The sequence below is a fragment of the Bos indicus genome, chromosome 22, assembly GCF_029378745.1.
Source record: "Bos indicus isolate NIAB-ARS_2022 breed Sahiwal x Tharparkar chromosome 22, NIAB-ARS_B.indTharparkar_mat_pri_1.0, whole genome shotgun sequence".
In the NCBI taxonomy this organism is placed as follows: domain Eukaryota; kingdom Metazoa; phylum Chordata; class Mammalia; order Artiodactyla; family Bovidae; genus Bos; species Bos indicus.
Window position 1 is genome coordinate 35,381,023 of NC_091781.1, and position 26,192 is coordinate 35,407,214.

Sequence of the window (26,192 nt, forward strand, 5' to 3'; positions counted from 1 at the left end):
AGTTAACTAAGCTAAATTGGAAGATAGTGCATCTTTCCATGGATCAAGTTCTTTATTTCTCATGGTAGCTCTATTTTTATTTGTACCATGGATAATTGAAAAAACATTGGCAGTAGCTTGTAGATTGTCTTCCTTGTATGTATTTGAAGTTGAGCGCAAGGATGATCATATTGATATTTAATGTGAAATATATTCTCTTAAGGTAAATAAAATATCTGATAAAGACTTAAAAAAATATTCTCTTGAGGTCACGTGTGTGTGTGCTCTGTCGTGTCTGACTTTTTGTGGCCCCGTGGATTGTAGCCTTCCAGGCTCCTCTGTCCATGGAATTTTCTAGGCAAGAATACTGGACTGGGTTGCCATTTCCTACTTCAGGAGATCTTCCTGACCCAGGGATCAAAGTCATGTCTTTTGCATCTTCTACATTAGCGGGTGGATTCTTTACCACTGCACCACTTGGGAAGCCCCCTTAAGGTCTCAGGTGTGTAGTTAAATAGTTCATCCTTAGAAAAATGTTATTTTGGCCATATTCCTTTGATTCTGGCAATTGCTGTTAAAAAAACTAAATACATAAATAAAATTAAATAAAAAGTAAAGAGCTGCCATATTCTTTTTTCATTGAATTGATTGGGAGGCTTACTTCCCCTGTTTAAAACTCTTTCGGGCTAAAGTAATCATCAAACTGAAGAATGTCCTTTAGGGAAAATTCTTATTTAATTTTGATGTAATTTCATTACCTCTCTCTTTACCCTTCTTGGATTGAGAGGTCACCCTTTGCAATAGCACTCCTATTTATCAGAAGTGAAGTTGGGGGAGAAAAAAAAAAAAAACATGAAAATTTATGACTTAAAAGTTCTATTAAGCAGGTGAGGGATAGTGAGTCCTGGGTGGTGCTTATTTGAAGCAGTCCATACAGCAGACACTCATGCAGACAGGTAATTCACACTGCAGAGGCTGCCTGAAGCCAGGTGGTTAGCCCAACATCCACAAGTTGACCAGCCCGGGGAGACAGCTCCAGAGACAGTCTCCCTCTCTCCCTGTAGGCAGTCAGGCCACCTTCAGGAAAAAGCTGACTTCTAAACAATTTCCTGGTGAGCCAGCTGGGGAAGGAGGGGATTTCCTTAGCTGAACACTGTGCCCTGCCATTCAAAACAGACAAAGCTGGGGAGCCTGGGAAATAGGAGGGAAAGGGCAAAGGAGATGTGACAGGGAGGGGCAGACTGAGGTCCACAAATTGGTTGAAAGCATTTTCAAGGTATTTGGCTGCCATCCTTTTGACAGCTCTTGGTGATCTCCAGCGGTCATAACTTGCTGTTGGAATTTAGATTCCAGAAAATAGGCCTTCTTCTCTTTTGCTAGTTTACTTCCCTGATGAGATTCTCTGCCTGGTATAAGCACACGGGTATCAATTTGCTTTTGGTCATCTGTACAAACTGGCTCTTCATTGGGATGAAAGATACCATCTATAGAGAAAGTTAGGGAGAGAATTGTTTTTTTTAAGCAGTTTGACTCAAATTTTGCTAAATTTTTGGCCTGCAAGATAGATAAAATTTCTTTGCTGTATTTATGAGTTGGCACCATGGTGTGGTAAGCCTTTTGGTGTCTCTGATCACTACTTTCACTTCTGAGACCTTCTCTTTGTTCCCATATTTGCCATTTAAAGACAAGGCTTTTTGGAAAGCTCTTCTTCTGTGGCTAGTCTAACAGGTTAAAATGAACCCATCTCCCAGATAAAAAATAATGTATGTAACTATCTAAGAATTAATTTGTAGTCATCCTGCTGCAGATTGTAGACAATCTAATGAAACATGAATGAGCTCAGATTCTGCCCCTTTTTTGTTTTTGTTTTATGTTCTTTTGCATTTCATAATCCATTCTGTCTCTCCTTTAACTTTACAAGATTTTTCAGCTCCTGGAAATCTTGTTGGCCTGGGCACTGTGTCTATGGTACTCATAGATTATGTTACTATATTCTAAAAACCCATCCATGTCTTGCCATTGATTTCAGGATGAATTTCAAAGTCTTGTACCTGGTCCTGTACAATTTGGCTTCTTTCTATTTGCTAACAAAATCCCCAAAGCATAGTAACTTAAAAAAAAATAAAAAAAATAAGAATTTTTTATTTCTTATGATTTTTTGAGTTGACCAGATGGTAGTTGGGCTAATTTCACCTGGGTTCATGAGTCAGTTGGAGGGGTAACTGAGCTCTAGAAGGTCCAAGCTCATCTCCATCATGTGTTTGGTCTTTGGTTCTGGTTGTCTGCTGGGGCACCTTGCTTCTCTTCCAGGTGGTCCCTTTGCCTCCATTAGCCTAGACTGGTTTCCTTACCTGGTGGTTTTGGGACAGCATTCCAAAGGAGTGAAAGAGGATATGGCAAGGTCTCTTGGGGCCCAAACTAATAGAGATCACACAGTGTTACCTTCACCACATTTATTGGTCAAAGCACATCCCAGGCTGGCCAGAATTTAAAGGGTGAGGAAATAGACTTCTCTTCTTGCTGGAACTTGCTGCACAGAATTTACTCTGCTAAACCATTCCTTTCTCGTTTTCCACTTGCCCCCTTTCATTGCACCTTTTAGTCTCTTACTTCTTTCAGTTCCTTAAATTCATCTTGTTTTCTAGCTTTTGGCCTTCAAACATGTATGTCTCTCCACCTGGAATATACTTTCTTGCCTAACTCTCTCCGCCCCCCCTGCCCCCCTCCCCCATTAATGTATACACACAGTTTAGTTTTTAATTTCATTATCCTTACTAGAGTTTTAAAAAAAAAAAAAAAAAAAGTTTTTTTTTTTTTTTTTTTTTTACCTTTCCTGGTAAACTGGAAACTATCAGAGATCAGGATTGGTGTCTATCTTGTTCTTACTTTGTGTCTAGTACCCAGCACAGTGACTGGCTTATAATAGCTACCGTTAGATAAATACTTATGGAATCCCAAGATCAAATTGGTGTAGATTCGTTATTGTTGTTTGCTCACAAGATGATTTTGAAGTTCCCCTTGGAATACTACCTCCTAGCCACTCTAAAAGTTTTTTTTTCCCCCCTTCTCAGCCCAGCAATCTAGCATCAAGATGATAGCCCAGTTGAAGAGGTACTTGGTTGTGGAGTAATTAAGGTGGAACCTTTTTCTTGGATTTAATGAGTCATTAGAGCTGTTAAATCACTTGCTAGCCTCAAATGAGTGTTTGGAAGAAGTCCTACCTGTAATCCCTAAAATAGGTGGTTAAAAATGTGAAGTTAAGCTAAGCTTTTGTTTGTAAAGGGTGGAGAATGGCTTTCCAGTAGCTCAGCCACCCTATTAGTTCTTCCTTTTCTGAGTCTGTATTATACTTAGAATCAGTACACTCTAATTGCTCTCTAATTATGCCATGTGCAAATCTAAACCTCTCACCTAGAATCAACTTTTTGAAGGAATAGAAGTGTATTTCATACCTCATTTATTTTCTTCGCAGGGCATACTATCATAAATAATTAATAGACTCTGGCTCAGCCAAAACATCCTCCTTCTTTCTTCTTTTGCTCCAAGCATTAGATTTACTGTTAAGAGTTTCAGCGAATATGTTTTCTAATCTAGTCATTTGTGGTAGCTAGTCTCTAAGACAGCCCTCCCCCCTCCCCCCGACCTCAGCAGTTCTTACCTCCTTGTATTTATGTCCATGTATAGTCTCTTCCGGAGAAGGCATATTTCTTTTCCAGGTGGAACTTTTCAAACAAAGCTCTAAAAACAATAAAACAATGACATCTGCCATTCATTGAGCTTTTGTTTCATGCTAGGCCATATACTCGGAGAAGGCAATGGCACCCCACTCCAGTACTCTTGCCTGGAAAGTCCCATGGACGGAGGGGCCTGGTAGGCTGCAGTCCATGAGGTCACTAAGAGTCGGACATGACTGAGCGACTTCACTTTGACTTTTCACTTTCATGCATTGGAGAAGGAAATGGCAACCCACTCCAGTGTTCTTGCCTGGAGAATCCCAGGGACGGTGGAGCCTGGTGGGCTGCCGTCTCTGGGGTCGCACAGAGTCGGACACGACTGAAGCGACTTAGCAGCAGCATAGTCTCTTCCCATACCAAATTATACCGACATTTGAGCCGGTCCAGTATGGTGGAATAAAAGACATTGTGGCTTCTGGTATGCTTTTTTTGATCATTTGCTGTGAGGTAAGCCAGATGCCACTTTAGGATATGCAAGCAGCCTTTGAGAATTGTCCATGTGGTCAATTGGACTATGATGTGAGGAACCCAGGTCTCTTGCCAACAACCATATGAGTTAGCATCTTAGAAGCAGATCCTCTAGCCTCCACATGACTGGTCAAAATCCTGACTGCACAAACATGAGGGACTGAGCCAGAGCCACGTAGCTATTTCCAAATCCTGACCAACAGAAATAGTAAATATAGAGATAATTCATGACTCTTGTTATTTTAGGCTTGTTACATGTTGAGTAGTATGTTACATGGAAATAGAGAAGTATATATTGGCCATTTTGCATTCTCTCTGGATTCTAAGAAATAAATGTGGCCTTTGTCTGTGACAAGATTGACTGAGCTTTGCCCTGGAAAAGATACATATTACATAATATATCTATTTATTGGGAGAAACATAACTATAACTTTTCCTGGATACCCAGATTTCAGTGGAACATTGGGTTAGATGCTACCTAGAGACAGATGAGAAAATTGTGTCATCTTTCATATCATTCATACCTTATATGATTAAAACTTTGAAAAGATAGAAATGTTAAGTAAGTTAAGTCTGGTACAGGGTAGTATAGCAGAGTGCTTTATTTAAACTTACAAATTGGCTTTGGTTTAAAGTAACAGCATGAGCAGAAAGGAGATTTATTATATAGAAAGAGAAATGTTTCATGGAGCCCCAGGTTAAGGATGGAGGCAGGTCTCATAAAGGATCTAGAACTGGAGTAGAAAATTATAAGGACTCTTACTTCATCTCTTCTTGCTCTAGATACCTTTTTCTCCAGCTGGACTTTCTCTGATTTTCCATTTACGAGGTGCAATTTGGAACTACAGCTCCCTTTATTATGTGAGAGTTTTAGTCACACAGAGACTCCATTCAAGTTTCCCCCAAAGAGAGAATTTGATTGGTAGAGTCTCAGCCAGATGCCCATTCCTGAGCCAATCAGCCATTGCCCTAGGGGAGGAGCTGGAGTTGGGGGGCGGGACTATGGGACTGCTTGTAGCGTTTTCCTGTTGATGGTATAGGTATGTTGGGTGGGAGTTGGGTGGGGAGAGTAAGGATACTGTAGGGGGCGTTAGGTTCTAAAGGAGCCTGTGGGACAGACAGAAATCTCAGAGGTATTTGCTCAGATAAGAGAACCAGTTTTAGAAAACATGATGTATTATCTAAACTTTTGTGCTGCTTTGAGGCAGCACATTCTCAGCCTGTCGTTCTTTAAAATGGCAGTTGATGATAAAACCCTAAATATCATTTCCCTTCTCTCCCTTATTCCCACTTAGATCCTGGGTTATAAATGTTACTACCAAGAACTTTAGTGAGAATGTAGTTTATTACCCATGTTAAAGGTCAAAATCAGAGACTGGTATCAATAATGTACTTTTATGACACCTATGAGGAAAGTCAGTGTTCTTGGCCATTCCAAATCATCACTTGGAAATATACATTTGAAAGAGTGGGAGGAGTGAAAACAAACACCCTTCTTCTAGTCCATGTACACTTAAGCTTTGTCTGGGAATTTGGGCAAAATACATGTGGCAGTTCTGATGTTCTTAATTTGCCACATACATCTTAGAGTCAGGATGTCTGAAATACTTCCTCCTTGAACAATATAATGAAATAATTGGGATATGGCACTAGTTTCCAACAGGGCTTTCTCTGTGTTGTTTTAAACAGAATGGAAGAGAAAAATGAACAAGAAACTGACGTACTAGTCAGATTAAAAAGAGCAAGTCTGACGCATTCCTCGCTGAAAAAAATAGTTCACTGAACTCTTCTGAAATGTTTCTAAGCATTTGTGTCTTCACAAGTTTACTTTACTGCATTTTTTTTTCTATTCAAAAATGCTTGCATTCATCAATCTCTTGATTTATCTGTGGAATATTTGGCATTTCCCAGTTTCAGTGAAGTATTTGGAATAATGTATGTGATGGTAGGGCTTTCCTGGTGGCTCTGATGGTAAAGAATCTGCCTGCAATGCAGGAGACGAGGTTTGATCCCTGGATCAGGAAGATCCCTTGGAGATGGGAATGGCTACCCATTCCAGTATTCTTGCCCGGAGAATTCCATGGACAGAGGAGCCTGGTGGGCTACAGTCCAGTTCACAAAAGAGTCAGATATGACTTAGGAACTATTGTAATATTCCAATGGGAAGGGGGTATTTTAAAACACGTGTTTTAGTTAGTGTCATAAGGCTTTTCTTTAAGTGTACATATCCGCATACGCTAGGTATAATACTATTACAGTAAGCGGGAGCCCTTCCCAGGGCTCTAGAGATCCTGTGTAACACTCAGAAATGCACGTGCTGATAAAGCAAGACTTCTGTTGGGAAGGGGCGCCTGTGCAGAGAACAGTAAGGCAAGGGAATCCAGGAGAACTCCTCTGCAATGTGGCTCGAAGTCTCAGGTTTTGTAGTAATGGGGTTACTTTCTGGATGGTCATCTTGCTTGGCTCATGTCTGTCTTCTTGGTGGCACATGTGTCTCTCAGCCAAGATGAATCAGTGAAAAGGACTCTGGAAGGTTGGTCATCTCCTTCTTTTGGCCTCTCCCAAATTCTCATGGCTAGTGTTCTTTATTGGGACCTCCTGTTGTGGGACAGCTCAGGCAAGTAGTTATCAGTTGCTTGGCCAAGTTGTGTGGTTCCCTAACAGTACAATGAAAAGTCAGTTGCAAGAAAATATAGGTGGGGATTTTCCCTGTGCCATACATAAAATTGGGTTCAAATCCTTTTTTAATGGTAGTATTTTTTGTGCCCTTGGGAATAATGCATAACTTGTTTCTTATCCTATAATATTGGAGAAGGAAATGGCAACCCACTCCAGTGTTCTTACCTGGAAAATCACATGGACAGAGGAGCTTGGCGAGGTACACACCCCATGGGGTTGCAAAGAGTCGGACACGACTAAGTGACTAACACACACATCCTGTAATATAACTTGAAAAGAAGTTGAGCAAACACAAGAATGCACGTCATCTTTTCGATAAATACTTGGAGAAGCTGAAGGCCGAGACATAATCGGAAGAACCTAATGCTTATTTTAGATACAATATACATTTTTGTTATTCAGAATTTGCTTTTAAAGAGTTTACATTGACATACTTTTAAGGGATTTACCCTGTAGGAAAGGTGTGAGGTCCCCACAGAACTAACTTCATTTAATTGCTTGCCCAAAGCCATGAAGGTATTATTACATCAAAGAATGAACTAGAACCCTGGATTTCTGACTGAGTACACCTCCCATGCTACATCCCCTCAGCTTCTCATCCTAAATAATTCCCCTGACTTGGTTTCTGGACCAGGCCTCCTGGTTTGTGGTTTATGGTACCTTATTTGTAAGGATTTGTTTTCATTTTTTACTTTATAACTTTGACAGCATGAAAGGATCTCAGTTAAAGAACAGGTGAAATTGTCCAGTATCTTACACAGATTGCATTACATTCTTGCTTTAAATATTTTGATTCCATTTCTTTGTAATGGTGGAGTTTTTGTCACCATTTTGTTACCACCAAGGGTGGAGAGGGTACTTGTGTAAATGAGTTTTGAATCAGAATGAGGAGAAAGGATGAATGAAGTAGAGATAGCTTTCAGGACAGAGGCGCTACAAAACAGGTTCATTGTCACAGGCTTTTTTCATTGAATGCTCTGCGCACTCATTATCATTGCATCTCTGAAAACTGCTAATTGCATCATTTTCAGGGTGTGGGGGGGTGGTGGTGGTGGGAGATGTCCTTTTCATTGTTTTGCCTGTAGGCTAGAATGGTAACACTGCAAGCTATTCCTTGTGAAACAGCTCATTGTAACTTTCTTATTTGGAAGGTAGGTTTTAAAAGGTGAAACTGTACCTTTTATATTTAAAGGAAGGCATTGGCTGCTTTTCTGTTGACATCAGGACCATGGAAATCAGATCTAATGTAATTTGACATGTATTACAGAATTTTAGAATCTTGAGGGAGAAGGAAGCATACAGCCAACTTATGCAGCATGCTTGCTCCTGTGGCAGTGTTGGAGGTACGGAGATGGGGACAGTGGAGATTCCCGTGCGCACAGAGCTGAGTCAGTGGGAAAACAATGCATTGATTGCATTTCATGTACTTCTGACAAATGATGTCCATTTTCTGTTTAAACATGCTCCTGGGGCCACTTTGGAAAACTCTCTCACTGAAAGTTTGTCCTTAAGTTGCTCTTGCCCTGAATTCTGTCCTCAAATGTAATTAGTGGTATGCTGGTTAATGGTTATCAACCTGCTCAGGGCAGGGAGTGCTGATTTGTAGTGTTTGCCAGTTTCCACTGTGTAAATACTCACACTTTGGCCAATGTTAAGTCACTAATGAAAAGACACTGAGCACAGGATTGGGAAGAGTTGCACACAATTGGCTCCTTGGTGTTAATATGAGTGGTTTCTGCCACCACTGAGCTCTATACACAGTAAATTATCATGGCTGTTAATATAATAACTGTAAATGAGAATGGATAACAGTTTATTGGGAACAAGAGTTTTAAAAGCTCTTTTACACACACACACACACACACACACACACATTACCTTATTTGAGCACCATGATAACTGGGAAATAAGTGTTATTACTCACCTCATTTTAATATAGTCTCTATTCCCAAATACTTGGATTCTCAACTTATTTATAGTTATCTCTGTGAAACTTGAGGTTATCCAAATATTTAGAGTGTAATTGCTTGTAAGTGGCAGATTCAAACCCATGTCTTTCTGATACCAGAATCTTCACAGAGAATCACTGTAAAATACAAAATTAAAAGCTGATTGCATTTCATCTAAGCATTTCCTTTCTGGTTGTATGCACCCACAATTCTAATAAAATAGCTCTTTCATTGATTGAGTTTACTGAGCACCTGTGTGTGTTAGTCATTGTTCTGGGCACTCCTGGTGCATCTGTTAACAAAACAGTAAATATCCTCCCCTTTATGGAGGGAGATAGACAACAGACTCATGTAAAAGCAAGCAATTTGCATGTTAGGAGGTGAAAATGCTGTGAAACAAAATAGAAGAGAACGAAGAGGATTTATGTATATTGGAGAGACTTGGGTTGCTGTTTTAAATATGGGGATAATATTCCTCACATGCCTTAATTTTCAGACCTTTCACGATTGCTCATTGCCTTTTCTCAAAAGGACATGCTGTGTTAAGTTGTGTGTCCTGAGCCCCAGGTGTCATAGTGCAAACTGGTCCCTAATAGGTTAAGAATGCAGCCTGAGAGGCCCTTCTGTCTCCAAGGACCCAAGTCCCATTCTTGGCTGCTGTTGTCTTGCGGTCAGTGCAAGCCACAGGTCCCTAACCACAGGAATGCCTGCCAGCCATATTAGCTTTCCCTCATCAGATCGTTTTACCATTGACTGATGGAACCTAGAGGCAGTACTTTTGATTTCTGTGGTTTCTCATTATGCAAAATAACTACAGGGGCAGCTTAATTTATTGGCAGATGAATTTGCATTTGTGACATCTCTAGGTCTTAATGCTCCTTGAGGCAATGTTTTCCAAAGTGTGGAATCACTCATGAAAAGTGAGGGGATTGGCACTGACTGACGTTGAGTCTTAAAGAGAGTTGCTCCCCTTGTAGTTCACTGTCAGTGAGTGCGATGCAGTTGAGGATACAGTCTCATTTTGGTGCCAGTGAGTCTTTAATATCTTGTATCAGTTGGAAAGAGTTGGACACAACTGAGCAACTGAACAAAAACAACAATCAGTTGCTGATGTACCTTTTCTCAAAAGAGAAAGGAGACAGGGAGAAGAGGGTGTGTAGGAACTTTAGAGTCTCCTCAGATGACTGGTTTAGCTAGAAATGAACATTCCTTTAGTTACAATATATTGTATTTATTTATCTTTAGGGTTGTCTTATAGTAGATGATATTGATTTTCTTTCAAATTGAAACAGCTGCTGCTGCTGCTGCGTCTGCTGCTAAGTTGCTTCAGTCGTGTCCGACTCTGTGCGACCCCATAGACGGCAGCCCACCAGGCTCTCCCGTCCCTGGAATTCTCCAGGCAAGAATACTGGAGTGGGTTGCCATTTCCTTCTCCAGTGCATGAAAGTGAAAAGTTAAAGTGAAGTCGCTCAGTCGTGTCCAACTCTTCGCTACCCCGTGGACTGCAGCCTACCAGGCTCCTCCATCCATGGGATTTTCCAGGCAAGAGTACTGGACTGGGGTGCCATTGCCTTCTCCGCAAATTGAAACTATTCATGTTAAAATGTGTTTAAAGAAATTTGAAATAAATAGCAGATGGTTTTTAAGTTTGACACATGATGAAGGTAAATCTTCAAGTTCTTAAGTTTGGTTAATGTTTGAACTGAATGTTTGTCTAAACAATGCTGCAAGATCAGAAGTGGATACAAAGCTCTTTAAGAGGTCAGATCATAAAATAAGCAACACTTTAGAATCTAAGAACATTTCCTCATAATCATGGGTGTGTATAGCAGTCAGGAGTGTGAACCATAAGTCTCTTGACTTGAATTCCTCTCTTACTAGTTGTGTGATCTTGGGTAAGGTTCTTAATGCTTGGTGCATCCTCAGTGTGCTCATCTGAAAAATGGGGATAAAAGCCCTTATGTCAAAGGGTAGTAGTGAGGATTAAATGAGTTAAATACGTTAAAGACAGTTATGGCTATGTAAGTGTGAACTATTATAATTATTTTAAGAGAGTGATGTTCTTCATGGGAATTCTTCATGTTTATCAGTCTAACCCATACGTTCTAGTTCTTAAAGGAGTGTTACGTAGGGTTCTAGGTTATGTAAACAGAAAAAAGAATGAGCCACATTGTGTTAATATTATGAACAAAAGTTCTTATTGTTTTCCTCCCAGCTCCACTTTGGGAAATTATGTTTTCACTGGCCCTGGGTTGTTTATAATTGTCCTTGTTGAGTCAAGGTGGGCGTTTTTACACTAAGTCTGGGCAAGATGCCCTTTATTGTCATTTCATGTGACCTCTCAGCCAATTTCTGATGTATAAATAACACATAAAAACACCACCTGGATTGAGGCCTTTTATTACTTTGGAATTAAATTTCAACGGAAATATCAAGGACGATGCAATAGATGAGGAACTGGAAATTTAAAGGTGGCCTAAATATGGGTCTGCTTTTTCTTCTGCCATCTCGTGACTTCTGTTATAAATAAAATTTCCTTCTGGATTCCTGAATGAGCAGCTGCGTGTCCCATGGTGAGCTCTGTAGGACTTGAGCTCCCCTAGTGATAGAAAGTGTTTAACAGGTAGAAAAAAGGATCTGCTGGCCAGACAAGTTTGGGAAAGACTGGGACATGTAAAGCTCAATGGATTTATCTGCTCTTATGTTTGTTCACACGGTTTTATGCATGGAAACCCATCATGATGCTTTAAAAATGAAAACAGCAGTAACAGTTAACTTTTATTTAGCACTTACTATGTGCCATATGTGGTTCTGAGCACTTCACGTGTATTACCTTGTAAATCTTCAGAGTGGCTCTAGGAGGTAATAAGCATGACTGTTATTCTCATTTGATATGTGAGGAAACTGAATCCTAGATTGGAGAATGTAGGATTTTTTAAATGTTATCTGACCAGAGACAAGTTTTTTGACTCACCTTATGTAATGAGAGCCGTGGGAAGCTTGGTCTAACGCTCTAAACACACTAATTCACATGTAGATAATTTTGGATGTCAGATGACCTTTTTCTGACCTCACGTTTCTAGGCCTTCTGGTTTCTGTGGAGGAAATGATGGCTTCTCTTAAAATCCCCATGTTATATAGATTTGTTTCCCAAAGATTTTCTTGCTTGCTTTGATGCTTTAAGTTCTGAAAGTGCAGGACTCATACATCTTAAAGTGACAGATTTAATTTTCCAACTTGACAGTCTCCTGGATGGAGAGAATAGATCCCTTTTCTGCAGACTGAAAAGGGATCTTCTTCATTTGAGCATTTTAGTAGCATCTCTTGAAGGTGAGAACTTGCTGTGTGGAAATGGAAGATAGCTTTGCATAGGGCTTGTGATCTTACTGGAGTCAAATGAAAGTACATCTGATTAATAAAGGGTTTATATCCTCCTGAAGTTAAAAGAATGAAAAAAAGCTATATTTTTCATCCTAGTTTTAAATGCACATCAGCTGGTAAAATGCCAAAATGGCATTTTGACAAATGGTCTTCACTTCAATTATTTATACATTTCCCTGAATTATTTCAATATTACACAAGTGATGAAATCATCTTGAGTAAATTACTGCCTCTGCTCCCATAGACAGTTGAGTCTAGTATGTACAGAATTCTTCCATTATTTCCCATCACTCTTAATATACAATCCAAATTTATTATTGCTACCTACAAGACCTAACCCCTGTCCTCTGCAGCTTCAGGGCTGATGCTAGTTTGAATCGCCTCTTTGTGGTAATGAGGAAATAATGCTCTTCTGGTCAGGCTCTACATATGGATAGGGCTACACATGTTCCTTGGCCATGTGCCCTTGTGCAGTGCACAGCCCGTACAGCTGCACATAACTGACCATCTCATAATGTATTGCCCGTAACATCTTTTATGTTTCCTCGGTAATTGTTATCTCACTTAAAATGACTGATTGAATGTCTCTCATTTTTGCTAGAGGGTAAACTCTCTGTAAACTGTGTCTGTATTTGTCATTTTTACCACTGTATTGTTAAGAACAAGCAAAATGCCAGGTACCCAGTATGCTTTTTATGATGTTTATTGTTTATGATGTTTATTGAAGGCAGGCTTGACAATTGCATCCATGGCTGGGGCCATGGATGTCTATGGAATGAATAGAGAAAGCATAGGTCTAACATGGAAGGATTAGAAATCTTTTGACTGAGGTGTATGAACCTGGGATTTAGAATCAAACTTGATGGTATAGAACAATCAAGTTTTATCTAGGTACTTTTCAGCCCTTAGGGAGGCTATATTTTGCACATATCTTCTGTTGTGAATCTCTTATATTTGACATAACCAGATGTTCCTGCTATCAAGAAGCAATGGGGTGTTTTCTCATTATGTGCTGTGTTAACAGAGCTCATCTTAGGTGTATGTAGTAGTAATAGAGTTGGGCAGTACACAGCCCTTAGCATGCGGCTGTTGCTCTATGCCATTACAGCACAACTTCTTACCAGGCAACGGTTACCGTGAAACCACTAACGGGAGACCACTGATGTGAGATGGTTAGAGGTCCCTGCTCAGCCATTGGTTGGTGACACAGTGGGCTCCTCCCCCAAGTGAGCAACTGTCAATTGTCAAAGAGCGACTGTTAGTGATCCTGCTCAGACATTGGTTGGTGCTGCAGTGGGCCCCTCCCCCAGGTGAGCACCTGTCAAGAGTGACCGTTGGTGGCCTGTTCAGCCAGCAGTCAGTGGAGTGTTGGAGAACGAGGTAAGAGGTGGATCCCAGCCTTATCCCATGGCTCCTCGGTTCACCTGGCCTTGGGCTGGCACGTGAATTGGGGGCCCAGGGAACAGGCTGGGGCCTTTGTCCTGCAGGGCTTCAGAGCCCACATCAAGGCTGCCCACTAGCCAAGCCCGGGCCTTGAGGCAGCGGTGAACCTCTCTTCCCTTTCCCTCTTCCTCGACCCGATGGCAGTGGCTGTCTGCTGTTCTTTATTTGACTTTGTGCATGTCATGTCCTGTATTAGATACTCAGTTTCAGTCGAAGGGCACCAGTGATAGTACTTGTGTCTTAGGAGGTTTTCAGCATTAAATGTGATAATGCAGATAGTGTAATACACAGCCAGTACAGGGTAAAGCATTTAATACTCTCTTCTTGTTCTTTTCTTTCGTATTTAACCTGAACCTAAAATTACTTTCTAAAAAGAATTTTTTTTGTTAACTTTTTCCAAATCAGTTCTGATTTTCTTCTTTGTTTCTCTGACTTTTGTTAGTAGGTTGCATACAATTATCATTCTTTTTAATTCATTCTTCTACGATTTCAGGACAAAATGATCATTCCTTGGGGATCAGGGAAATGGAGAGTGGAGAGTGTATACAAGAGAGGTAATGGTGTCTGTGTTGATTGGAGATTATTCTGATCTGGAGGTAGAGTTTTTAAGAAAGTTGTTAAGTTGAGGCTAAAATACATACTTTAAAAAAATTGTCTTTTCAAGTCAGTTTTTTTTATGATTGCACATTGGCTTGAGCAGATATGTGATAGGGTTCTTTCAACTTGGTGAAACCATGTTAAATAATTTCTGCAGTGGGTTGAAATGGTAATAAAAAGTCAAAATCGTACGTTTGCACTTTTAGTGCAATTATCACTTTTTACTGAACTTATTTTGGCAGTGGAGTAGATTATAAGTATAAAATTGCAACCTAATTCTATTTTGTACTTAGTGAATGTAAATATAGTATAAATTAAAATCCATGTATAAATAATCACAAGGGATAATTTAACATTAATTTTCTTCTGAAATGTGAAATTGAATAAATGTTGTTAAGAGTCTTTTTGAGAAGTGGCAGAATGGACTAAACTTAATTATACTGTATTGTTTAAAAAATATGTAAGTTCCAGGAGAGAATGAAGTTTATAAATATGGAGTGCCTTGAGATGATTGAATCTAAGAGAAGTTAGGTTTTCTTCTGACTCATGTATTATGGCTTAAAATGAGATGGTTCAGGATTAGAAATTCATGTGGTGTTTGCATGTGACTGTCAGAATTTGATTGAAGATCCAATATGTTTTGTTCCACACAGCTTAAAACTGGAAGGAAAGTAATTTTAGAACAACTTGTTCTTGAATATTACCGTCTTTAATGACTATTAACAGAGGCCTTAGAGAAAATGAGGGCAGAACTCGAGGAAATAATACAACAGAAAGGAGGTGGAGACCAACACTTTGAATAAGTGAACAACTGATATTTGTAAATGAACTTCCGTTTGTTTTCTGTGATGTGAACAGGACCATGGCCGTAACTGGTGACGTGTGAAGTGCCCTAAAACAAGATGTGGCCGCCTTGAAAGGTGGCTCGTTCATTGGCATCTGAGCTCTCCAAACCCACCCTGGGTCATTCTAAGCAGAAGCTGTGAATGGACTCAGACATTAGATGAGAAGTTGGGCCAGGTGACCACTTAGATTCCTGTCATTCTTGCATTTCCAGAAATTTTAAACTGAGGACCACTGGATACAATTGAAAAATTTAAAGGCGGCAACATGATTGAAGGTCTAGAATGTGTGTGTGTGTTTCTTTCTGTTTAACTGCTCTTGATTATCCTAAATCTGTTCCCTTACTCAGCTTAAATGTCCTCCCTTTGGAGAGGCCATGCCTAGCTAAAGATTTGTTCTTGTTTAGTCGGTAAGTCATGTCTCATTCTTAGTGACCCCGTGGATTGTAGCCCTCCAGGCTCCTCTGTCCATGGAATTTCCCAGGCAAGAATACTGGAGTGGGTTGCCATGTCTTTCTCCAGGAGATCTTCCCGACCCAGGGATTGAACCTGCGCCTCTTGTGTCTCCCTCATTGGCAGGCGACACTGCCTGTTGCAGGCAACACTGCAACACCAGGAAGGTCCTTGAAGGTCTAGAATATTTAGTTGAGAAGTAGACTTTTGATACACAAATGAGTATCTGGCTATTAATGATACATTAGAGTATCATTAATACTCTAATGGCTAAGAGTATGTATGAGCAAAATTTTTCCAACAGTATTTAGTGTTCATTGTCAGCAAGGCCTCAAATGGTGGAAAATTGCCTTTTTCTCACTTGGCACAATGTGAGAGGTGTAGAGGATGGAGGGAGGAGAATAAATATGAATGAGAATATATCCAAATTCCCTCTTGGATGCCTTCTCTTGTGTAAGCATTTTGGGGATTAAGAAATAGCAAATCTGTATAAAAACATTGAATTCTTATGTTGTATACCTGAAACTAGTATAATGTTATATATCAATTTTAACTCAAAGAGAAAAGAAATGGAAAGCTGTGTTGTTTTTACATATATAGTTTCAGAATGAGAAGTCAGCATTTTATCTTCTGGGTGGGAAAAAAAGAACTCCAAAACCAGTTATATTAATTCACTCTTCTCCAAAATAAATGGTGATGAAATTCTCTTGAGTAGGGTCATGAAAACTGATCTTCTCAAATCAATGCTTAGCTTATTTCCTGGTTCCACGTACTCTGAATCCCCAGTAGACATGCTGTTGTTGTCTGCCAGAATAATATAGGACTCAGATTTTATGCCCTTTTGGCTGGTGTTCATTTTGTAGTGGTTGTTCTATTTATTTTTATTTTTTGGAAAATGAGGATTATCATCTTTCCTTCAGAAAATCAGGTCTCTCTGGGTTTAACTGTTCAGCACTTTTTATAAGCATTTTCCATATGAGACATTTGTTTATGGGGATGGGGAGTAATCTGAAGTAAAGAAAAATATTTGAAATATTTCAGACATAAATACCTTGATTTTCAATTCACCTGCCTAGCCCCTAAGCAGTAGGATGAAAACAATTTATTTATTGTAAATAGATCAGTTGAAGAATGTTGTGGAGCTAGATATTTCTATAGATTCTCAAAAGAATACATTGTACAGGTAAAAATTTCCTACTCTAGATTTTTAATCAAGATAAGCTAAGTAAAGAATGCATAGGGGAAAAAAGAGGTTATTATATGAAATCATGTGTATCAAACTTTTGAAAATTGTAAAGAACTGTAGAATATAAATTCTTTCATTCAATAAAAAATAGAATTTTATATTAAATATCACACTGTGATTAAACTCAGAGTAATTACAAAATACATTGGAAGCCCAGTTGCTGCCAACAGTCAAATGATATATAAACTATTTGAGGGGGAGAAGCATCTTAATTTTAAGTACTTTTTAATTGTAAGTGCAGAAGATCTGTAATGAAGAAATAGGAATATTCCTATATAGTAAGTTAAATCTGGAAGATAAAAAAAGAATGCAGAAAATTAACCTGATATAATTAAGTCCCTGTTTAAACTACAGTTGTCCTGAGCATTTAATAAAAATGCTTAAAGATAACAATTTATTTGTTAGGATTCTGACCCTACCTCAGTATGTAGCTATTCTCTTTATAAAATTAACTCAGTCTTATTCTGACATTTTTCTGTGTAGCTTAAAAAAAAATAGATTTTGTTTTTTAGAGCAGTTTTAAGTTCATAGCAAAACTGAGAGTAAAGTACAGAGATTTGCCCTATACCCTCTGTCCCGACATGCGCACAACCTTGTGTGTTATCAACATGCTTCACCAGAGTGATAACGTTTGTTATAATTGATGAACCTACACTGACACATTGTTATCACGCAAAGTTCATAGTTTCCATTAGGGTTACCTCTTGATATAATGTAGTCTGTTCAGTTCAGTTCAGTCCCTCAGTCCTGTCCTAATCTTTGCAACCCCATGAATCGCAGCACGCCAGGCCTCTCTGTCCATCACCAACTCCCGGAGTCTACTCAGACTCATGTCCATCGAGTCGGTGATGCCATCCAGCCATCTCATCCTCTGTCGTCCCCTTCTCTTCCTGCCCCCAATCCCTCCCAGCATCAGGGTCTTTTCCAATGAGTCAATCTTCGCATGAGGTGGCCAAAGTACTGGAGTTTCAGCTTTAGCATCATTCCTTCCAAAGAAATCCCAGGGCTGATCTCCTTCAGAATGGACCGGTTGGATCTCCTTGCAGTCCAAGGGACTCTCAAGAGTCTTCTCCAACACCACAGTTCAAAAGCATCAATTCTTCGGCACTTAACTTTCTTCACAGTCCAACTCTAACATCCATACGTGACCACTGGAAAAACCATAGCCTTGACTAGACGGACCTTTGTTGGCAAAGTAACGTCTCTGCTTTTGAATATGCTATCTAGGTTGGGCATAACTTTCCTTTCAAGGAGTAAGCGTCTTTTAATTTCATGGCTGCATTCACCATCTGCAGTGATTTTGGAGCCCCCAAAAATAAAGTCTGCCACTGTTTCCCCTGTTTCCCCATTTATTTCCCATGAAGTGATGGGACCAGATGCCATGATCTTCATTTTCTGAATGTTGAGTTTTAAGCCAACTTTTTCACTCTCCTCTTTCACTTTCATCAAGAGGCTCTTTAGTTCTTCTTCACTTTCTGCCATAAGGGTCGTGTCACCTGCACCTGAGGTTATTGATATTTCTCCTGGCAATCTTGGTTCCAGTTTGTGATTCCTCCAGCCCAGCGTTTCTCATGATGTACTCTGCATACAAGTTAAATAAGCAGGGTGACAATATACAGCCTTGATGTACTCCTTTTCCTATTTGGAACCAGTCTGTTGTTCCATGTCCAGTTCTAACTGTTGCTTCCTGACCTGCATACGGGTTTCTCAAGAGGCAGGTCAGGTGGTCTGGTATTCCCATCTTTTCAGAATTGTCCACAGTTTATTGTGATCCACACAGTCAAAGGCTTTGGCATAGTCAATAAAGTAGAAACAGATGTTTTTCTGGAACACTGTTGCTTTTTCAATGATCCAGCGGATGTTGGCAATTTTATCTCTGGTTCCTCTGCCTTTTCTAAAACCAGCTTGAACATCTGGAAGTTCACGATTCACGTATTGCTGAAGCCTGGCTTGGAGAATTTTGAGCATTACTTTACTAGCGTGTGAGATGAGTGCAATTGTGTGGTAGTTTGAGCATTCTTTGGCATTGCCTTTCTTTGGGATTGGAATGAAAACTGACCTTTTCCAGTCCTGTGGCCACTGCTGAGTTTTCCAAATTTGCTGGCATGTTGAGTGCAGCACTTTTACAGCATCATCTTGTAGTCTGTGGGTATCAACAAATGTTTAAAGACTTATATTCTTGGTTATGGTATCATACAGAGTATTTTCTCTGCCCTAAAAATTATCTGTGTTCCTCTAGTCATCCTTCCTGCTGCTCTAACCTCTGGCAACCACTGATCTTTATACTCTTTGAGTAACTTTGCAGTTTCCAGAATGTTATATAGTTGAAGTTATATAGTATAGCCTTTTAAGATTGGTTTTTCATTTAGTCATATGCATGTAACATTCCTCCATGCCCTTTCATGTCTTCATGGCTCATTTCTTTTTAGTGCTGAAAAATATGGTCCAGGTTTACCACAGGTTATTTATCCATTCTCTTACTGAAGGACATCTTGGTTACTTCCAGATTTTTACGATTGTGAATAAAGCTGCTCTAAACATCTGTGCATAGGTTTTTCTGTGAATGTAAGGTTTTTCCTCCTGTGGGTGAATACCAAGAAGCACAACTGTGTGGTAGCACTGTTTAGTTTTGTAAGAAACCACCAAAATGGCTTCCAGAGTGGCTGTACCATTCTTTGTTCCCACCAGAATGAATGAGAGTTCCTGCTGCTTCTATATCCTTGTCAGCATTTGGTCTTGTCAGTTCTGAATTGTGGCCATCTGTTCTAATAGATGTGGAAGTGGTATCTCTTTGTTTACCCTCTGAATTCAGTTCATTTCAGTTGCTCAGTCGTGTCCAACTCTTTGCGACCCCATGAATCTCAGCACGCCAGGCCTCCCTGTCCATCACCAACTCCCGGAGTTCACTCAGACTCATGTCCATCAAGTCAGTGATGCCAACCAACCATCTCATCCTCTGTTGTCTGCTTTTCCTCCTGCCTTAATTTTTCCTAGCATCAGGGTCTTTTCCAGTGAGTCAGTTCTTCACATCAAGTGGCTAAAGTATTGGAGTTTCAGCTTCAGCATCAGTCCTTCCAGTGAATATTCAGGACTGATTTCCTTTAGGATTGACTGGTTTGATCGGCTTTTACTTTATTATTATTATTTTTAAATTTTAAAGGTGACACTGTTACAGAAGGCTAGACAAAAAAGCGAACCTTCTAGTCACTTCTGCTTAGAGTTAGTGGTCTGATGTATGCCTTTCTAGATACTTTATTTATGTGTGAAAAAGAGAAATATCCATAGGTAAATTTTAGTTAAAAACAGATTAGTGTAAACTTCTTTTTTCATAGTTCTTTGATATGTAAGAAACACCTGGCAGTCCAGATGAAATTTTTAAAAGTCAAAGGTACATTTTAACTAAGAAAACTAACTAAGTCACTTCGGTCGTGTCTGACTCTGTGTGACCCCATAGACGGCAGCCCAGCAGGCTCCCCCGACCCTGGGATTCTCCAGGCAAGAACACTGGAGTGGGTTGCCATTTCCTTCTCCAATGCAGGAAAGTGAAAAGTGAAAGTGAAGTCGCTCAGTCGTGTCCAACTCTTAGCGACCCATGGATTGCAGCCTACCAGGCTCCTCCGTCTGTAGGATTTTCCAGGCAAGAGTACTGGAGTGGGGTGCCATTGCCTTCTCCAAGGTACATTTTGGGGGCTATTAATATATTCATCAGGTGTATAATTTCAGAAGGTAAGAGGGTGTACGATGAAACCCCTAATCAACGTGGTTCCCCTCAGCTCCCTTGGTGGGTTCTCCTGGGTTAATGACAAGGTATGCGTAGGTGTATATTGTGAAACACAAATGGTAACTTTATAGTCATTTTACATCTAGCTTTTTTATTTTTTTTTAATTTTTTTTTTTAGCACTGACAGTACACTTTAATTTAAAATAAATTAAAGCTTGATTTACTAAGCGCTGAGCCTCTTGCTTCATGGTTACTTAATTATTTTTAGAATTAAGGAAATACAAATGAACTGAGATGTCCATAGGGAGGAAAGCCAGGAAGCAGAAAATACCATTAGTTACCTGATAGTCATCATTTTACCAAAGCTAAGAGACGGCAGTTTTCAGGAAAGCATATGGAATATGGCTCTTGATGGAGCTACGTGCCACTTGAAGGATATGTGTGGATAATCCACAGGGATGATTCACTATGGTGCAGCTGTAAACTTCTTTTAATTAGGTAGGAAGCACCTGGGTGTTATTACTTCATCATTTTTCCTCTTCCCAGTCCATTTTCTTCAGGGATTAAAAAAAGAAAAAAGCTCAACAAGTTAGAATTTAAATTTTTTGTAGGGGAAAGTGTTCAGTGTCCTAAAAAGGGGAATTATACTGATCATCTGCTGGAAGACGAGGTGAGAACAGTAACATTAATCTGTGTGAATTATAGAGGGAAGATGACTGTGTATATTGCAAAGTGTTTGACAGGGAGCTGTGTATTAGCATCCTATGTGTATTTGGATTTGCACTTCTGATTTGTGTTTAAAAATATTTAATAGAATTAATGCTAAATGTGTACAAACTACTGTTCAAGTTTGAATGGCACTAGTATTTTTTAATCTTCTCTGGGTTCTGAGCATTTCCATGAGGTGGCACTGGCATCTTTCCATGACTTCTGGAAAGTGACTGATGTTGGTCACAAGATAAGTAGCTTCTCCCAAGGGATTGATCAAGGTTGTTTACCTATGAAATTTACTGTGTCCTCCAGTGAATCATTCTGTACATCATGAGTAGTAGTAACTAACATATCAGTTCAGTTCAGTCACTCAGTTGTGTCCGACTCTTTGCAACCCCATGAATCGCAGCATGCCAAGCCTCCCTGTCCATCGCCAACTCCCAGAGTTCACTCAGACTCACGTCCATGGAGTCGGTGATGCCATCCAGCCATCTCATCCTCTATCGTCCCCTGCTCTTCCTGCCCCCAATCCCTCCCAACATCAGAGTCTTTTCCAGTGAGTCAACTCTTCGCATGAGGTGGCCAAAGTACTGGAGTTTCAGCTTTAGCATCATTCCCTCCAAAGAAATCCCGGGGCTGATCTCCTTCAGAATTGACTGGTTGGATCTCCTTGCAGTCCAAGGGACTCTCAAGAGTCTTCTCCAACACCACAGTTCAAAAGCATCAATTCTTTGGCGCTCAGCTTTCTTCACAGTCCAACTCTCACATCCATACATGACCACTGGAAAAACCATAGCCTTGACTAGTCGGACTTTTGTTGGCAAAGTAATGTCTCTGCTTTTGAATATGCTATCTAGGTTGGTCATAACTTTCCTTCCAAGGAGTACGCATCTTTTAATTTCATGGCTGCAGTCACCATCTGTAGTGATTTTGGAGCCCAGAAAAATAAAGTCTGACACTGTTTCCACTGTTTCCCCATTTATTTCCCATGAAGTGATGGGACTGGATGCCATGATCTTCGTTTTCTGAATGTTGAGTTTTAAGCCAACTTTTTCACTCTCCTCTTTCACGTTCATCAAGAGGGTTTTCAGTTCCTCTTCACTTTGTGCCATAAGGGTGGTGTCATCTGCATATCTGAGGTTATTGATATTTCTCCCGGCAATCTTGATTCCAACTTGTGCTTCTTCCAGCCCTGCATTTCTCATGATGTACTCTGCATATAAGTTAAATAAGCATGGTGACAATATACAGCCTTGACATACTCCTTTTCCTATTTGGAAACAGTCTGTTGTTCCATGTCCAGTTCTAACTGTTACTTCCTGACCTGCATACAAATTTCTCAAGAGGCAGGTCAGGTGGTCTGGTGTTCCCATCTCTTTCAGAATTTTCCACAGTTTATTGTGATCCACACAGTCAAAGGCTTTGGCATAGTCAATAAAGTAGAAATAGATGTTTTTCTGGAACTCTCTTGCTTTTTCCATGATTCAACGGATGTTGGCAGTTTGGTCTCTGGTTCCTCTGCCTTTTCTAAAACGAGCTTGAACAACTTGAAATTCACGGTTCACGTATTGCTGAAGCCTGGCTTGAGGAATTTTGAGCATTACTTTACTAGCGTGTGAGATGAGTGCAATTGTGTGGTAGTTTGAGCATTCTTTGGCAATGCCTTTCTTTGGGATTGGAATGAAAACTGACCTTTTCCAGTCCTGTGGCCACTGCTGAGTTTTCCAAATTTGCTGGCATATTGAGTGCAGCACTTTCACAGCATTATCTTTCAGGATTTGAAATAGCTCAACTGGAATTCCATCACCTCTACTAGCTTTGTTCGTAGTGATGCTCTCTAAGGCCCACTTCACTTCACATTCCAGGATCTGGCTCTAGATGAGTGATCACACCATCGTGATTATCTGGGTCGTGAAGATCTTTTTTGTACAGTTTTTCTGTGTATTCTTGCCACCTCTTCTTAATATCTTCTGCTTCTGTTAGGTCCATACCATTTCTGTCCTTTATCGAGCCCGTGTTTGCATTAAATGTTCCCTTGGTATCTCTAATTTTCTTGAAGAGATCTCTAGTCTTTCCCATTCTGTTGTTTTCCTCTATTTCTTTGATTTGATTGCTGAGGAAGGCTTTCTTATCTCTCCTTGCTATTCTTTGGAACTCTGCATTCAGATGCTTATATCTTTCCTTTTGTCCTTTGCTTCTTGCTTCTCTTCTTTTCACAGCTATTTGTAAGGCCTCCCCAGACAGCCATTTTGCTTTTTTGCATTTCTTTTCCATGGGGATGGTCTGATCCCTGTCTCCTGTACAGTGTCTCGAACCTCAGTCCATAGTTCATCAGGCACTTTATCTATCAGATCTAGGTCTTTAAATCTATTTCTCACTTCCATTGTATAATCATAAGGGATTTGATTTAGGTCATACCTGAATGGTCTAGTGGTTTTCCCTACTTTCTTCAATTTAAGTCTGAATTTGGCAATAAGGAGTTCATGATCTGAGCCACAGTCTGCTCCTGGTCTTGTTTTTGTTGACTGTATAGAGCTTCTCCATCTTTGGCTGCAAAAACATAATCAATCTGATTTCAGTGTTGACCATCTGGTGATATCCATGTGTAGAGTCTTCTCTTGTGTTGTTGGAAGAGGGTGTTTGTTATGACCAGTGCATTTTCTTGGCAAAACTCTATTAGTCTTTGCCCTGCTTCATATACTTCATAATAAAAATTAACTATTGTTTAATTGTGTGTGTAGGTCTGCAGTAAATAGATTGCCAGAAACTTCTCCAGCAAAAATATTTGGGATCAGCAGAGAATCAAAGTTTGATAGTCTGCAACCTTGGCAAGTCACCTGCAAGTTCCTTCTTTGGCAAGGGAAGGAGACCACTTTAGCAGAGAGGAAAAGGAAATTGGAGGAGGGCTATAGTAAACAGAGACCCTGGCTTTTCATTGGCTGAGTCCTTGCCAGTTTCTTCCTCCCATTGGGTTCTTCTATCATAGCAGGTATTGACCCAGCTGTATTTAATTGAAATTTCTTTTTATTAATATTCTTAACAAATGCCTGCTATCTGCTAAAAGTGTTACAAATGTATTCTTGTGTAATCTGTACTGCAGTACAGAGGGCTTGATATTATCATCTTTATTTTATAAATGAGCAGACTCAGGCTCAGAGAGGTGACATATATTGCCTGAAGTCACTCAAGAGTTGATTGTAAGGCGTTCAACTCACTTGTACAGTGTTGAAAATCTGGTATGTTTGTATGTACACCTTGCAAATAGTCATCCACCATAAGCAAATGTATTTGACACATCTGGGTTGACACTGTATTCTCAACTTGGCAATTTGTGAGTTTAATGTGCTCATCAGGCATTTGCAGAGGAGTTGGGTCAAATCCTCTTAAGAATGGTGGGTCTCCAGAGGTCTCAAGCCAGAAGCCTGTAGGCTGAATGTGGACTGCGCCTGTTATGTTTTGTTTTGGAGAGGGGAGGAAGGGAGAAGCCAGTACTGTGTTTTAATTGAATGGAGCATGAAGGCCTTGAGGCTTATATGTGCTCTCAAGCTCCGCCTTAGTCCCCATAACTCTTATTTCCTTAGGCCCTGCCTGCTTCACTCATTAAGGTTATCTACATGGGCCCTGATAGCATCCACATTTGCAATTGCAGAAACCATTAAATCAGGAAGTATGCTTGTTAGGATGTGTTCATTTGTGGGTTCAGATTTATTTACATTACTCTCTGTAAAACAATGGGTCGACTTCATTACCAATTTACCGTTAACATGTTTCACAGAAGGCCTTTGGTAGGTAGAATTTCCTGCCTAACTTCTGTCTGCTGACCTGTGGTAGAGTCAAATGTTGCATCCCCTGAAGACTGATGTTTGGTTGATTAGAATAATATACCCCGAGGTGAATTTTTTTGTAAGTCTAAATCTCTTGACTGAAAAAAAGGTGAAAGCAAGTTTGTTCATCATCATTAGGAGAGAAAGAAGAGTCTGATTTTTTTGTTTTCCTTTCCTTCCCTTTCTTCCTTCATTCCTTCCTTCCTCCCATCCTTCCTAATTGACTCTCCAGTTTTAGATGACTTGCATTTTGGCCCCATATGAATGTTTTCTAAGTTATTAATAATGTTCAAGGAACCTTAGTACTCCTTGAATAGTAGGAAGGGAACTTGGGATACTGAGTCAGCAGTAGAACTCCCCTCCCATGCTGCTATTTATGTGCATTGCTATGTTTTGAAAAGAGGTCTGTTTCATGTATTTCCATCTTTAAATATTTTCTACCATATTTTCAATGTGTCTCGCATTAAATACTTACCTGTAGGATGCTCAGTACAAATGTTTGGGAAATGTTTTTCATTCCAGCATTTACTCAGGAACTTAAAGTGCGTACTATATTAGAGTATGTGGGCAGTACCATATTTAAGGAATATACTTAGTTTACCAGAGAACTCCCCTGGAACCCATGCTTTCTGTACATCACCTCCTTGTCCTCCAAAACTGCACATACCTATCAGCTTTCTACAGAACATACATTGAGATCGCCTCTTAATAGAAGTTACCTAAAAACCATGAACCATGGTTTTTGTTGGTTTCTTTGGCTTTGTTTGGGCAGGGGGAGGGGGAGGGTGAGAGCATGATCCCAATTCCATTTCATTGGATTTATTTTGTGAAATTCAAGTTTGTCAAGTCTGAATAATTTTTAATGAAGCATTGAACTTCATAGCTTTGTTGCATTTTAAATGATTAGACTAAATAAAGCCTATGTCATTCTTCATGATGTCTGTGGGTGGATTGCTTGATGACATGGGAACTGCATTTCTTTCTGTTTTGGTGACTGGCAACTACTCTTATCCTGCAGTTTGTAACACATTGGACAAATTTGACCAGAAGTCGACTCAGGTGGACCTGCTTTGCTTCTCCTGGTCATGTTTGTTAATATCTTGTCTTGGTCGTAAATCTTTCCTGAACAAAATACTTTCCTTTGATTCTTAAAATAATCCTGTGA

The 26,192-nt window shown here is 39.9% G+C and overlaps 1 protein-coding gene and 1 long non-coding RNA gene across 19 annotated transcripts in view; one reads left to right on the plus strand and one right to left on the minus strand.

The window, feature by feature from the left end:
- MAGI1 (membrane associated guanylate kinase, WW and PDZ domain containing 1) overlaps positions 1-26,192 on the plus strand; it is a 640,650-nt gene that overhangs the window by 101,049 nt on the left and 513,409 nt on the right. The window contains exon 1 of one of the 18 annotated variants that reach the window (XM_070777116.1): positions 13,577-14,187. The exons of the other annotated variants lie outside the window; for them this stretch is intronic. Within the exon in view, the coding sequence (XP_070633217.1) occupies positions 14,133-14,187 (55 nt within the window). The 5' untranslated portion in view covers positions 13,577-14,132. Of the gene's footprint in view, positions 1-13,576; positions 14,188-26,192 lie in introns of those variants that run through there. 18 annotated transcript variants of the gene reach the window in all.
- LOC139178685 (uncharacterized) lies at positions 852-5,034 on the minus strand. The gene is made up of 3 exons (XR_011563125.1): positions 4,945-5,034; positions 3,638-3,717; positions 852-1,463 (listed from the first exon to the last, which is right to left on the minus strand). It is a non-coding gene; the product is annotated as an uncharacterized lncRNA (long non-coding RNA).